Source organism: Lontra canadensis, unplaced genomic scaffold (assembly GCF_010015895.1).
Source record: "Lontra canadensis isolate GAN:19392208 unplaced genomic scaffold, GSC_riverotter_1.0 scaffold33, whole genome shotgun sequence".
NCBI classification, from domain to species: domain Eukaryota; kingdom Metazoa; phylum Chordata; class Mammalia; order Carnivora; family Mustelidae; genus Lontra; species Lontra canadensis.
The window spans coordinates 6,653,039-6,669,584 of NW_022631027.1; the positions used below are offsets into that span (position 1 = coordinate 6,653,039).

Genomic DNA, 16,546 nt, shown 5'->3' on the forward strand with positions numbered 1-16,546 from the left:
AAATTTACAGATCCTCAAATGTATAACCAATAATCACTTAGAAATCTTAGACTGATAGAGCAATTTTCCTGAGATGTGTCCAATCATTAGGACAGAAAATAAATACTAAATATATACTATGTTTTTCAGATACATTTTTGATATTTGAGAATGACTCCATTTATTCAAAAGATGTGTTCCAGTAAGATTGCCTGTAAATAATAGTTTCATACTCTAAACATTTAAAAACTCATCTGATGTGAGTAAACTAAATTATTATATATTTTTTTTAAAAATTCCTGTCTGTAGTGAGTATGCTCTCACACAAATCTAGTATTATATATTTAGATTTCTGAAATGTAGGTTTTTCAAGATGTGGAACACTCCTACTAACTTGGACACATCAAAATCTACAAAGTTCAACACAACTCTAAGGTCGAATTAACTTTTACTTTTTGAAAACAATTATTACTAAGTATATAAGAAGTAAATATAAGATATTATTAATATGGTTTTTCTACATACTAGGAAATCAAGAATACTTACTATTATTTTCTTACAGTCCTTCCCTCTGCATAGTTCTGTATAGGTAGAGTACTGCACATATATAATCCAGCTTCCAACAAAAACCGCCAACCAGGAAAAGAAAAGATATTTCATCCGCACATATGAAAAGCGAGCCTGTGAGCAAAAGAGCAAATAACAATCATTCATTCAGCACCAAGTCAGCATTCACTGTCCTAGAACATGATCCCCCCCCCTCCTTCTTGCAAGAACTCAATATATATTCTAGGCTTTCACACACCAATTCTCCTAGAACAAAGTGTACTTTCACAGAGTCCAAACAGCACTGGTTTCAGAAAAGAAGCTCCTTGGTCCTGCCAAGGAAAAAGGGAACAGAATACTCTTTAAAATGTATAACCTTTCAAATACCACCAGCATCGAAAGCTAGTTAGGAAGCACGAGCACGTGCACCATGCTACCCCGGGCACTTTGTGAGATCAGGTAAAGAGAGACACGATTCCTACGTACTACGAGCTTACAGGAGACAATTTCCAGTAAGAATCTTCAAGTTCTTCATGGATAATCAGCGTAAAAATAATTTTGTTTTAAAGAAACAAGAATGGAGAATTTGGCTATTTGTTTAATGTCTCATGGGGAAGCCAACTGCTCATTTCCTCTTTCTCGGTCTATGCACCAAGGCTTTCTGTTCCTTCCATTCAACCAAATGCTTCACTAATAGGTACTCTGGAAGCTTGAGGAGAATGTTGTTACAGCTATTAAAGGAAAAATGACTGGAAAAGAAGGGATAGGATATATAAAGAATAAACTTCTCTTTGCACGTCAGCTTGGAAAGCTACACAATGGGATCCTCTTTGCATTGTTTTACTCCCAGTTCTCTGCTATCTAATTGCAACTTGGGCCAGTTACTTACTGCCTTTTCTCCCCCCCGTCAACAACATATCAAACAGTTTAATCTCCAGAAGTGTCAGTTGGTCAAGATAATTGGACATTTATATTTTGAGTCTGGGATCTCCAAGGGTCTGGTTTTATAGATGGTAAATTTGGAGGCTATGGAGATAAATGAACAGAATAAATTATAGATATGTAAACAAACAATGAAAAGCTACTTTTGCTTTTAAAATCACGAGCCAGTTTCTCACACTGGGTAACAGTAGGATACTGTGAGCACTGCGAGCATGCAAAGAAAGCAGAGAGAGATGAAAGGGACCTAAATGCACCTGCAGAAGACAATGAGTGCAAAGGAAAATACTGAATTCTGTTGGCCCTCTTTGCGATTTAGATATCTGTCTTTGTGAGATTAACAGATGGTGAATTCCAGTACCAAAAAGCTTGAGTACAACGAATTCACAGTGAAGTGACAGGTCTTCGAGCTTTAGTATTAAAATATAAAAAATGCCTTTAATGCAACTCTTTTTGTATAGCTCTAGACAAATCCAGTAAAAGAAAATTCGTACAGAATTCTGAATTAAATCACATAAGTGACAATGGGGTGCACACTGAAGGGTTTGTTTGACAGACATTTAAGATCACTTGGCCCTACTAAAGGAGTCTAGTCATCAGACAAAAATTGATATGTACCAGTATTATGAAGCTTAAATATGATTAGATGACGTAATGCCTATAGAACATAAGCACATTGTGAGGCACATGGAAAAGACCCAACAAACCTTAGCTGAATCCGTTTGCAAGGCACTGAACAAAAAGCCAAGAACGCTGTCACTGCGATTTGGCCACCACCTTCTTGGACTTGCAAAAAGAAAAGTGAATCTGAATCTGATTAAGCCTTTAGCTCCAACTACCAGTTTACAGGAAATACAGGAGATGGGGAAATACAAGTGATACCTCAGTAAGTGACACTATTGGGATAAAATCAGTAAACTCCAGGCGATGGAAAACAATGTGATACAAACAACCCAGTTTTCCAACAACATAAATGATATGGGAGAAAAGAAGGAGAAGATGGAGAAAACTGAAAACTAAAAAATATTTAATAAATATATCAAATAATCACAATCTGTGGATCTTTTTTGAGTTCTGATTCCAATGAAAAACTTAAAAAAAGAGTTATTTATGAGACAACTGAAAATTTGAAGACAGGATACCTGATGTCACTAAGAAATTGTTTTAATTTTTCAGGCATGATAATGTAATTTTTTAAAGAAAAGAGCCCTGATATTTTAGAGACAGACATTGAAATATTTATAAATAAAGTGATATATTTGTAATTTGCTTCAAAACAACAGAGAAGGGAAAAAGAGGTGGGGTATGTTTGAAGCAAGATTGGCCATGAGTTGACAGTTTTCAGGCTGGGTGATGGGTGTATGCCTTCTTTTGTGTATGTTTTTCTCTACTGATGTAAAATTTTTTATATTATACAATAAGGCATACTTTGACACCAAGACACCTCCTTCCCATACATTCATTCAGCCGCTGTTTATTGGTTGCTCTATCATTGTTATTGCCTTTTGCTAGGCATTTTACGACCATCTCCAGTTACTGGGGTGCTTGGCTGGTTCAGTCAGTTAAGTGACCAATTCTTGATTTCCACTCAGGGTCTTGAGATCAAACACTGTGTGGGACTCCGCACTGGGCATGGAGCCTGCTTAAGTTTCTTTCTCTCCCTCTTCCTCTGCCCCTCCCGCCAGTCCCCCACCCCCACCAATGCTCACGCTTGAGCTGTCTCTCTCTAAAACAAAACAAAACAAAAAAATCTCCAGTGGCAAGAACAAATTATATATCTACCGTACAATGGTCCAATAGTTCAGAGGGTCACCTGAAGGGCCACAGCATAGCATGATTTTACTTTTGGAAGTCCAATCTAACATAAACATAGGAATTTTTTGAAGCAGGGTTTTGTTTTTGTTTTTAAGATTTCATTTATTTATTTATTAGAGAGAGAGAGAGAGAAAGAGCTTGCGACCATGCAGGGGGCGAGGAGCTGAGGGGGAGGGAGAGGAAGAGGGAAAGAATCCCACGCAGACTCCATGCTGAGCCAGGAGCAGGAAGTGGGGATGGATGTGAGGCTTGATCTCCATAGTGACCGGAGGTGAAACCAAGAGTCCGAGGCTTAACTGACTGAGCCACCCCGGTGCCCCTTGAGGCAAGGCTTTAAAACAAGATTAGTTCAATTCATTTTAAAAAGAATCAGGGAAGACATACTATTTCCTTTTTCCTCTTGCTGCCTTGCTCTACAGCAGGTATATGTCACAGAGAACAGGAAAACAACACAGACCTAGTGAGTAGGGTTTTCCTCAGCATCCAGGTTGGTCCTATTTTACCTTCTTCCAGACACTACCTCAAGGAGTCTCGTGATATTAACTGCCCTCTATCAATAATTTTCCTTCAGGTTTTTGTATACATGTTTAGTAAAGCTACTGTAAAATGCTTTCAAATGCATATGAAGCTTAACACATGTAGGCAGCTAAGGCTTTTGTATATTTCTCTCTCCTACATATTCAGTTTAATAAAATTTGAAATCATTTTGCTTCTCTCTCTCTCTCAAATAGCTATATTTTAAAATTTTCTCAGGCATATGTTTAAACTGAAAAACACCCTGTGAACTGGCTTGCCTGCTGAGTGCTTGTCAAGATACCAAATGCCAAAAATTTTGGAGGAAGTTAGATTAATAGCGTTACCGGCAGGGCACTGGGCATCACCTGTTGTAGACATAATGACAAAAGGAGTGAGGTATTTTTATTCCAGCACTCCATGGAAAATCACTGCGATTTGGGGGTAACACAAAATCGTTACAAGGACCTTCATGTGTCCTCTAATATCTGCAGATCCTGCTGCTTCACATCTTAGAATAATGATTGAAGAAAAACAGCCACAAATGACATCTCTGGCTATTAACTAATTTTATTTCCCTGTGTGGTAATCACTAAAATGTTTCCAGTGGTCTGTTCTGTACCAATTACCTAGACAACCCAGTCTTTGATTAAGAAATGAACTTACTGCTTCTGATCTTTTTATTTATGCTGAACTATCCAAAATATTGCCTAGCCGCTTTTCTGTTCTGATTTTGTGCCCAGCTACTAATGGTACACTGCTTTATTTCAAATTTTACTCCTGAAAAACTGGTAAGAATTTTAGTAAATATACTATGGCAGTGAATCTCAACTGGAATTACTTTTGGCCCTTGGGAGACATCTGGCAATATCTGGTGACATTGTTTCATGACAGGGGAGTGCTAGGTTATCTTGGTGGGTAGAAGCCAGAGATGTCGTTAATATCTGACTAATGCACAGGAGAGCCTCCCACAACAAGGAGTTATCTGAACCCAAATGTCCATAGTGGTAAGGCTGAAAAATTTTGCATTATGGTTACATTATAAAATGAAACCAAAAATGGAAAGAATCAAAATTGTATTACGTTCTCATTTTACATTCAATTAGTCCTAAGGGCACCAATTACTACTAATTAGAAAAATTTAACATCTGCCTGGAAATAACAGTTAGAAACAGTTCTTTATGACTAGAGTAAATGATTAGTAGTATATTAGAGAAAAATCATGAGAGATGGCAAATCTACAAATAATGAAACAAACTTTCTCTACCAATTCCACTCTAAAGAATGGTGATGATTTTTCTTTTCTATATTGTTTGATCTCACTGAGATAACTTTTTATTTCAAAAGAAATCTGAACACCTTTGATCTTATTTAAATAATTTTACATTAAGTTTTTAAAACAGGTATAAAGAGGCAACGCATAAAAATTAAAGGCTACTTCCATTGCTTATCTTTTTCATACTCAACATATTCTGTAAACATATAAAGCACATGGTCCCATTTAATTTACTGCTATTCCCTACACAGATGTTCTTAATTTTGAGAAGTAGGGAAAAAATATCATATTTTTACTTTTACCCACAAATATTTTAGTTACAATATTCAGTGGACTTGAACATCAGAAAACATAACAAATTAAAAAGGTTATGACTTGCACAAACTCAAATATAATCATTTTATCATTCATCATGCTAAAGAAAAAGCTGAGATGTGCATTTGTCTTTTTATTCAAGTTTTTCAATTACCAGTTACTCTGAAATAATCTTCAAAAATTTTTTTCCCTTATTGTTATATTGACAACATTGTAGCTGGCTAACTTCTACTGCATATTTAGGACTAATCTAGCTGAGAAAACTAGAGTAAAAATTATGGGTAAATTTCCCCAGATATAACTCTTACCCTTTTCTTTAAATACATCCTATTTATAGTGATAGTACTTTTGAAAATAGTGCTAGCTATAATAAACAGAAATATGAAAAAAACCATTTAATAGGGTAAATATTTACTGTATACCACAACACATGCAGATAAACTTTATCTGGAACAGATCCTCTACCTTTATTAAAAGAGTATCTCACTACTAGCTGGAGGGCTACTGGGAAGCCATTAAGAAGAATGGATAAAGAAGGAGCGCCTGGGTGGCTCAGTGGGTTAAGCTTCTGCCTTCAGCTCAGGTTATGATCTCAGGGTCCTAGGATCGAGTCCCGCATTGGGCTCTCTTCTCTGTTCGGCGGGGAGCCTTCTTTCCTTTCTCTGCCTGCCTCTCTGTCTACTTGTGATCTCTCTCTCTGTCAAATAAGTTAAAAAAAAAAAAAAGAAAAAAAAGAATGGATAAAGAAGATATGGTCCATATATACAATGGAATATTACGCCTCCATCAGAAAAGATGAATACCAACTTTTGTATCAACATGGACAGGACTGGAAAAGATTATGCTGAGTGAAATAAGTCAAGCAGAGAGAGTCCATTATCACATGGTTTCACTTACTTGTGGAGCATAAGGAATAACACGGAGGACACTGGGAGATGGAGAGGAGAAGTGAGTTGGGGGAAAAAACCATGAAAGAATGTGGACTCAGAAACAAACTGAGGGTTTGGGGGAAGGGTGGGGGGATGGGTGAGCCTGGTGGTGGGTATTAAGGAGGGCACGTATTGCCTGGAGCACTGGGTGTGGTGCATAAACAATGAATTTTGAAACACTGAAAAGAAATAAAATAAAATGGAAAAAAAAAGAAAAAAAAAGTCTAAATGTACCAAATGTAAACTATCTAGTGTTAACTTTCACAAACATCAAAAGGCGGTTATGATATTGAAAGAAACATTACAAAAAAAAAAAAAAACCTTTTATGTCAATCCAAACAAGGAAAACTCTGGGTTTTTATAAGTTAAAAATACTGAAAAGAAAGGTTCTAAAAATGTCCATACTCCCCAGCTTGTCTTGAGCATGAAAATGCTTATTTTTATGACAAAACTTTTAGAGAATTCCTTGTGAAACAACAATATTAGTCTACTGGTCAGAGGTTTGTTTTTTTTCTTTGTTTTAGCATTTTTCATCTTTCTAAGAGGTGAATTTTCACATTCACAGGAAGAATCCTAGTTGTTCCCTGACCTAAATTCTAAAGGTTTTAGTTGCATGCACATATTCTGTGTTTTGATTTTCTTGTAGAAACAAAATTCCAGTAAGAAGTGAATAATTTTCACATTTTCTCTGAATGCTGATTCATATTTTTTATCTTAGGGGCTGACAGCATCAAAAACACAAGAACACCTGGGGAATTAATTGCATGGGGTGATCCTTAAGTCTGTGGCTAGTTTCAATGGTACATTACTATTTCAAAGAAGTGTCAAAAGTATGGGAAAATGTTCGTGACACAGTAAGTAAAAAAAATCGGTTTTCAAAAACAACATGTATGGTATGTTCCCAATTCTGCTTTTTAAAAAAGAGAAAAAGTCACCAATAGACTACAGAAACTGCGAGGAAATAAACCAGAGTGTCAAGGGTAGTCATCTCAAAATGTCAAGAGTGGTGGGATCATGAATGATTTTTATTTTTCTTCTCTGTTATACAGATTTATGTATAATGAATATATTACTTTTTAAATTAGAAAAAAAAACCTACATATTCGTACATAGGTGCTTAGCACACCTATTTAAAAATATATCAAAAGGATCTACAAGTCTCCTGACTGCTCCTTATGAGCAGGAAGACAGCTAGCATTCTACAAAGCATGTGTGAAGGAAGTGTAGCCTCCATTAGCACTCTACACACAAGGAATATTAGCATTTGCAACAGCAAATGAACTCAGTCATGGGTTCTTCAACATACCAACGCAGAAAGACGGGGTTAAGAAAGCCAAGTGTTCCCATTTTCTATTGCTTTATAACATATTATCCCATAACTTAGTGGCTTACAGCAAGAATTTACATCTCTCATGGCTCTGAGGGTTGACTGACTCAGCTGGTCAGTTTTCTCAAGTTTTTCCTGCATTTGTGATTAGGACTGAAGGCACGTGAAGGAGGACTGACGTGGTTGGATATGTCCAGTCCTCAGCTGGAATGGCTGGAATGGCTTCATGTGGCCAGCTGGACTTCTTCAGGGCCTGGAGCTCATGGTAGTCAGGCCTCTTACATGATGCCTGACTAACCCTAGAGCAAATGTTCCCAGAGACCAAGATGGAAATGGCCTCATTTCTGCCCCACTTCTCATGGTATCACAGGGCCCGATCAGATTGAATATAAGGGGTATTCCAAAGGGAATGAATACCAAGCCCCTCACTGAGGGGTCACCTCTGGAGACTAGTTACCTCTGCAGGGCAGAATCAGGAAAGAAGGGTCTCCAGGTGAGGAGAAAAGCAATATGGAGGTCCCAGCCCGAAGCCAGAAGAGAGACAATTTTTTTGGCCATCTGATTAAGGGTTCTTCTTTCTTCCTTAGTGGGGAAGAATTGGAAGTTGCAGTTAAAATCCATTAATAGTATGTGTAGTTGTATATATTTATATTTAAGGTGACTGAATATAGTTCTCATTCCCTATCATGAACTCAAAAACTACTGACAAATCTTTAGCTTATATATGCAAATCCCAAGTTAAAGAACTACTGGACATATGGTTATAGATAAGTTTCTATATAGGATTCAAATTACCTTTTTATTTCAGTTAAGATTCTGGCACCTAGAATGGGAAAATCAGATGTCTGTTCTCCCCTTTTAGTAAGCCTACTGGGCCTACTGGGTATAGAATTTACTGAAATATACAGTAGTCACAAACAAATCTTACATGGGAATGCTACTGGGCATTTAAATTCACTAACAATTCACTTACTAAAAATAAATTTTAGCTAGGTTTTACTGAAACCTGAAGAGTAAAAAGCACAGTCCCTTTCAAGTTCAGATTCTGAAACATTCTAGAGCAAAGTTTATTTGGAATAAGTATTTCTAAGGTTGTACAACTCAATTTTTAAGATTTTATTTATCCACTTGAAAAAGAGAGAGAGAGAGAGAGAAAGTGCATGAGTGCCTACACAGGCACGAGCTAGGAGAGGACCAGAGGCAAAAGGAGAAGCAGACTTCCCAGCCGAGCAAAAAGCCCAATGTGGGGCTCAATCCCTGGAGCCTGAGATCATGACCTGAGCCGAAGGCAGACGCTTAACTGACTGAGCCACACAGGCGCCCCCGTACAACCCAATTTTTAACACAGTTTAGAATCTTGGATTCTTTGGAGAATCCAGAGGCTAACTGATTATAATTTAGATGAAAGCTGATTATTGTAAAGGGTTCTTTAAAAGAAATCAATTTTAGTTAATATTTTGTGGTACTGATGAACTCTAGCTTTCCTTCCCAGTATTTCTTTTACGGGACTTCTAGGCACAGTGGCCATTAACTATTGAAACCTAACCTCCCTTTGATACATGAGAAAAGCGTTTGTATATATTCAAACACTGGGGTGGCCAGGGAAGGGGTGTTGTTGTTCACCTCTGTACAACAACATTCTGCCTTTTATCACTGAAAGGACTGTGGCTGTTAGGGGAATGTGGTCTGAAAGGAGCTACTGTTCTTAAGACCTGAGAGACGGTGTGGGGATTCTCTTCCCATTGGTTGGTATCCTGCCACAGTTTTCTAGGAGCCCTAGCACAGAACAACTTTTCTTGAAGTTAAAAATAAAACAGCTTAGAAAGTGTTCACATAGTCCATTCTAATCAGACGTCTCTGAGGGTAAACTCCTAAATTGTTAAGCAATTAAAATGCAACTGACATATAAAATAGAAACTACATCAGAGTTTGAAGAGTCCTTAGTGGAACCAGATTCTATTTTTTTGTCATCAAAGTACATTAATACCAGAAAACAGTATAGGCCTGGTATAGGAAAAAAAATGGACAGTAAAAAAATTATGTAATTCCAGTTATAAGTAAGTTGTGGGAAGGTAATATACTTCATGGTGAGTATAGTTAATAACACTGTATTGTATATCTGAAAGTTGCTAAGAAAAGATTGTAAAAGTTCTTATCATAAGATGGGGATTAAGGACTATACTTGGCGTGATGAACACTGGGAGAGGTACGGAATTGCTGAATCACTACATTTACACCTGAAACTAATATAACACTGTATGTTAACTATTGGAATTTAAAATAAAATTTAAAAATTAATTAAAGTTCTTATCATAAGAAAAAAGTTGTAGCTAGGTATATGTATTTTGCAATATATACATATATTAAATCATTATGTTGGACACCTAAAACTGATACCATGTTACACATCAACTATATCTTGAAAAAAAAGAAAGAAAGCAAGAAAAAAGTAAGTGATCCAGTTTGGTATATTCCTTTCCTAATTGTTTTCTAGTATGTATAAAAAACACACATCTTGGGGCGCCTGGGCGGCTCAGTGGGTTAAGCCTCTGCCTTCGGCTCAGGTCATGATCCCAGGGTCCTGGGATCGAGCCCCATTGGGCTCTCTGCTCTGTGGGGAGCCTGCCTCCACCTCTCTCTCTGCCTGCCTCTCTGCCTACTTGTGATCTCTGTCTGTCAAATAAATAAATAAAATCTTAAAAAAAAAAACCCCCACACATCTTTTAAGAAAAATAAAGTTGGGGTCTTATGTTAAATATAAGTATATATATTTATATAAATATATAAAATATATATAAATATATTTTAAGCCATTAAATAGTCTTTATATTTTATTTTATTTTTTTATTTTACAGACAGAGATCACAAGTAGGCAGAGAGGCAGGCAGAGAGAGAGCAGGAAGCAGGCTCCCAGCTGAGCATAGAGCCCGATGCGGAGCTCCATCCCGAGACCCTGGGATCATGACCCGAACTGAAGGCAGAGGCTTTAACCCACTGAGCCACCCAGGCGCCCCTAGTCTTTATATTTTAAACATATGAAATTTAAATGGATGTATAACAAATTTATTTTTTTTCTTTTTTTTTTTAAGATTTTATCCATTTATCTGACAGACAGAGATCACAAGTAAGCAGAGAGGCAGGCAGAGAGAGAGAGAGGAGGAAGCAGGCTCCCTGCCGAGCAGAGAGCCCGATGCGGGGCTTGATCCCAGGACCCTGGGATCACGACCCGAGCCGAAGGCAGAGGCCCTAACCCACCGAGCCACCCAGGCGCCTCACAAATTTATTTATTTAACCCTATCTCTATTGCTGGATATTTTTGTTATTTTCAACATCGCGTTGTAATAATAGTAATAACAATACTATTACTGAGAACCAGTATTTATTAGTCCTACTCTCCCAGGACTGTTATAAGCACTTTCTACACATTAATTTCCTTAATCTCCATAAAAACTCTATGGCCCAGGGTGATAAATTGGTTATGGGTGAGAAAACCGTGGCCCATGAGCCAAATCCTATCAGCCCTCTGGTTTCATAAATACTGCTTTATAGGAACACAGCCATCCCCTGCACGGATTTCCTGTCTACAGCTGCTTTCCTGCTTCAACAGCACAGTTGCGTGGCTGCAACAGAGACTGTATGGCCAGCAAAGCCAGAAATATTTACTATCTGGTTCTTTATAGAAACAGTATGTCAACCCTTGATGCAAATATTCATTCCCTCCCTCTGCCCCCCTTTGCCTGCCTCACTGATGTTGGGCTTGGCCCTGTGACTTGCTTTGGCCAATGTTTGTTAGTAGAGGCCATGCAAAGAAAAGCATATAATTGGACTTGCCTTCTTATATTTCAGACACCGCCAGGGGAAGGCCAGTCCCAGGTAGGCCACTGGTCCCAGGAAAGGAAGCGACCCTGCAGCTCACCTGAACCCCGACCATGGCTTGGTATGGGGCGCAGCCCGGAAAAGCAGAATACCAGCTGACCTGCAGATGTGTGACTCATCAGACGTCACTGATGTTCACTAGATGTTCACTAGACGTTAGTTACTGAGTTTTGGGGCAATTTATTATGCGGCATTGTTGTGGTAGCTAATGGATACTGGAGGAGATTACTGTTCTTTCCTTACAAGAATTCTGTGAGTGGGGGACTATTCTTTTCATAGATGAAGAAACTCAGAAAAATACCAAGGTTAAAGCAAGGTTATACTACTAGTAGGCAGGATAACCAGGATTTAAATGGAGACAACCTGGCTTCAGAGCCTGTACTCTATTGTCTATATTAAATATGTAAATATTTGCTGGAGTATCTGATTATTTCTTCAGGAGAGACTTCAGTTAGTAAAACTTCTAGGTCAAAGGGTGTGTAGTTTTAAAGGTTTATGACACATACTATTACCATGTATACCTTCCAAAACCTTCCAAAAGGTTTACAATTAACATTCACTTGTTTCTCAAATGCACTTATCGTAACTTCCCCCACATCCAATTTTATAGGCAAATTAAACAGTTTCAGTTTCATTTCTTTGACAATGGTCTTGATGCTTTTAATATGCTCTCCAAATCTTTAGTATTAGTTGTGGCAAAAGCTAGTCAAATTTTAAAGTACCCAAAAGTTAGTGATGACCTCAGACAAATTCAGGTATCCTAAGAGCTACCGTGGTTGAATGCCTTAGGCCTGACCTAAGTAAATTATTCTAAAGAATAATTAGAAGCACAGGGAATCTAAGATGGAGCTTCAGGTTATGTGAGTCCAATGAATGGGAAATGTGACCTTACACTGTCCATATCAGAAGAGGTAACAAGCATTCCTTCTTGGAATGAACATCACCAATCTACCTATCACCATCTACCTATTCTCCTTTCAGTTTGATAGTAAAATGTTGATAGGTGAAGCAGTTTTTAAATTAAGTACTACTTTAGGGGCGCCTGGGTAGCTCAGTCGGTTAAGTATCTGCCTTCGGCTCAGGTCACGATTCCAGGGTCCTGGGATCAAGCCCCACTTTTGCTCCTTGCTCGGCAGGGAGACTGCTTCCGCCTGCCACTCTGCCTACTTGTACATGCACTCTGTCTCTGTCAAATAAATAAAATCTTTTAAATAATTAAGTATTATTTTAGAATAGCCTAGAAGTCTGTTTAGAATGGCAAGATTCTATTTTTAAAATATTACAAATCATGAAAACCAGACGGCCATCTCTAATTTTGGAATTTCTCAGACAGGTGCTAATCTAAAATTGTCTTCCCATTTCTCTTTTCAATTCCAGAGAAAGCTGAAACAAAACAAAACAAAAACAAAGCAAAACCTATAAAAAATGTTTGAAAGGCAAATGGCAGTGATTTTGATCATAGCAATGTTCAGTTACAAGAAAAGGAGCTGACTTATAAAGGGAGCTGTACTGTACTGAGACAGTTTCTATATGAAAATGTTTTTCTGGCCTTGTGGAGAGTGAGGGGCCTACCCACACACTGGCAGTTACTTATTGCAACACAAGTACTTAGAAAAATACTTCGGCGGACAGGAAAATGCTGAAAAGTAATGACCACAAAATCCTCATGAAAATACAGTGATAGAATTACCTAGGGTGCTTAGGATAATGGATAGCTTATAAATAAATTATGTTTGTAGTGACTGTTGTTACTAAACTCTTTAATATGCAACATATAAACACAAAAATCCCAGTGGATTTTTAAAATTATACCAAAGACCAACCTAACTTGACACTATTTTAAGCTTTCAGTTTCTCTTCCACAACCCACTAATTCCTGAAATTCCTAGTTATTAATATATGGACCATAATAAGGCCTTATCTGCTTAGAAATATTAGGCCAGAGATTATGTCTTAGATGGGTGAGTTTTAGCAACAGCATGGAAGCACAAGTTGTTTAGAGCTAGAAGAGGCCTTGCAGATCACATAGCTGGAATCTATAATTTTATAACTGAGGCCCCAAATGGTTTGGGATTTGTCAAATATCACTCAGTAAATTATGTGACCTTGGGCAAGTTACTAAACTTCCCTGAGCTTTAGCGTCTTCATCTATAAAATGTAGATGTGAAAAGAAAACAAAATCACAGACAAAAAGATACACTTAAAAATTCCTCTTCATAGAAGTATATTAATACAGTGACACATATATCAGGGATATGTGCTCAAAAAATTCCCCAATAGAAATACACAATGAAAATTGTGGGGATCATTGAAAAAAGGCACAGTACCTGGGGCCTGGCAGTGTTCATTTCTCCCAAGTAAGTTCAGATCTAGTGCTCTTGCTCTTGTCACTATGCCGTGGGTCTCTATTCAGAATCTAATGACCCCAAACCAGCCTAGCTGTGAAAGAAAAAGGGCTGAGTTGTCTGTATGGAGGAGACTAAATTACCTCTTAATTTTAAAGACGGTCCCTTGGAATTAGAAATGCATGCAGTGATGGGCCAGTCTAACAAGCTTCCATTTCGGCTGCCTCCACTGTACCTATCCTGTGAATAACTAAACAAAAGAGATCAGTTTTTTGGCTCTGCTAGCTTCTTTAAATGTTTGTTATTCAAGTACATGACAAAATAAACTTTCTAATGTCCATATTTAGTTGCTAGGAGTTTAAAGGTATGATTTAAACAAATTAATTGGGAAAATAGTATAATAGAGAAATTAAAAGATGTTGCATAGCCCGTAAATACTAAAAGTTTTTAAAATTTTGGGGGCTCCTTTGGACATTCTCTCTCAATAAAAATGTAGAATTCTTTGTAAGATAAATAAAAATAGCCATTATTTATACTGCTTTACGTACATATATATATATAAAAGATTCTCAATAGATATTGATATAATTTAAATTTTTTCCTAGATTAACTTTCCCCATCTCCTCAGCTCTAAGTATTTCCAAACTGTAAAGGATGTGTGTGTGTGTGTGTGTGTGAGTATACTTACATATGTGTGTTACTGTATTTATACATGTATGTGTGTGTATAATTAAAATAGTATTGAAATTATAAGTTAACTTAAAAGGTTAGTCTAAAATAGTTCTAATCATACTTAATAGGGTAGTTTATAGATAGAAAATCAGCCATTTTTTTAACCTATTTAAACTAAACTTAATAGTAGAAATTTTATCTTTACTATTAAGCTCCATGTCAAGAATTTTTCTTTAAAAAATACACTTAAATATATTTTTAAAAGGGGCACCTGGGTGGCTCAGTGGGTTAAGCCTCTGTCTTCGGCTCAGGTCATGATCTCGGGGTCCTGGAATTGAGCCCCACATCAGGCTCTCTGCTCAGCGGGGAGCCTGTTCCCCTCTCTCTGCCTACTTGTTATCTCTCTCTCTCTCTGTCAAATAAATAAATAAATAAATAAAATCTTTTAAAAATATATTTTAAAAAGTTAAACCAGATCAGGGGTTACTTTGATGGGTGACTGATTGGGAAGTATCACCAGAGAAATTTCTAGGGAGATAGAAATATTCTGTTTAATAGGGGGTGAGGGTTACATTAGGTAAATGCATTTGTCAAAGCTGATACAACTTAATATCTGAGCATTTTCTTGTAAATTAGACGTCAATAAGAAAATTTAAGAAATAAATATACCAAGTACTGAAATACCGAAAAATGTCTATCTCTTACAGAGTCAAGAAAGAAATCAGGAAGCAACTATACTGGAGTTGTGGTCATGAAAAATGGCAGGAGAAAAAGAGTTTGGAAGATAGGAGGTAGAATAATCAGGACTCATGGTTAAATGAACATGTGAGTGATGGTGAGAGGGGAATCAAGGACTCCTAGGTCTCTGGCTGGATTTCCTAAAACTAGGAACACTGGAAGACAGAGAAATATTATGGGAAGAATAAAAGGATGAGTTCAGTTTCGCACATGTTGAGACAAACATGCCTGTGAGTCACGCAAGTGATATTTAGAAGGCGGCTGGATGTACAGGTCTATGGCTGAGAAAACGGGGGTCAGAGCTGGAGGCAGAGGTTAGGGAGTCATAGGGAAGGCTCAGCAGAGGCATGGGAAAAGTAATAAAACCCATGGCAATGTGCTGTCAGTTACAGAAAGAACTCGGAGTGAGCACAGGGTTTAGGACTGAGCCCTGAGAAACTTCCCTGGGTGAATGAGGAAGAGTTGTAACAGAACACGCAGGAGCAGACTGGCTGGAAGAAAACCAGAAGGATGCTGTAATGTGGAAATCACGGGAAGAGGATTTCAAGAAGCAGAGAGCAGTCAACAGTGGCAAACGCAGCTGAGAGGTGACAAAAGTATTCATTGGACTCAGTGACATGGGAAGTCAGTGTTGACCTTGACAAGAGCAACTTCATGGGAGAGAGGTCGTCTGACCTGCAGTGAGCTGAAAGCAGGGGGGGGTATGAAAAATAAAGACAACCAGGTAGATAATTTTTTTTTTTTTTTAAGAAAGTAGAGATTTTTTCTTTTCTTTTCTCACTTTCTTTTTTATTTATTTGAGAAGGAGAAGAGCATGAGCAGATAGTGGAGAGGTCACTAAGATTTCAACAAGGGGCCAACTGAGCATCCCAAAAATGTAGAACAGGACAATTTCTTTGCATCTGTTTTTCAGTTAACAACAATCATTTTAAGCATATCTCATTACACTCCACTTTATTGCACTTTGCAGATAATGTGCTTTTTACAAATGGAAGGTTTGAGGCAACCCTGTGTGGAACAAGTCTGTCGGCACCATCTTCCAACAGCATTCGTTCATTTTGTGTGTCTGGATCATGTTTTGGTAATTCTCACAGTATTCCAAACTTTTGAATTATTATATATTTGTTATGGTGATCTATGATCAATGATCTTTGTAATTGTTCTGGGGAACCACTCCCATATAAAATGGTACACTTAATAAATGTTGTGTGTTCTGACTGCTCCACAGAGCGGCCAATTCCACCACCCCCACCTCATCTTTCACCCTCCCCTGGGG

At 37.6% G+C, this 16,546-nt stretch overlaps 1 protein-coding gene across 2 annotated transcripts in view; it reads right to left on the minus strand.

The window, feature by feature from the left end:
• The window catches only part of DIPK1A (divergent protein kinase domain 1A), a 121,627-nt gene that overhangs the window by 32,017 nt on the left and 73,064 nt on the right, over nucleotides 1–16,546 (minus strand). The window contains exons 2-3 of one of the 2 annotated variants that reach the window (XM_032867143.1): nucleotides 785–857; nucleotides 526–660 (exon numbers count right to left, since the gene is read on the minus strand). In XM_032867143.1, coding sequence (XP_032723034.1) covers nucleotides 526–639 — 114 coding nt within the window. In that variant the 5' untranslated portion in view covers nucleotides 640–660; nucleotides 785–857. The remainder of the gene's footprint in view (nucleotides 1–525; nucleotides 661–784; nucleotides 858–16,546) is intronic. The other variant, XM_032867142.1, reaches the window with a different exon arrangement.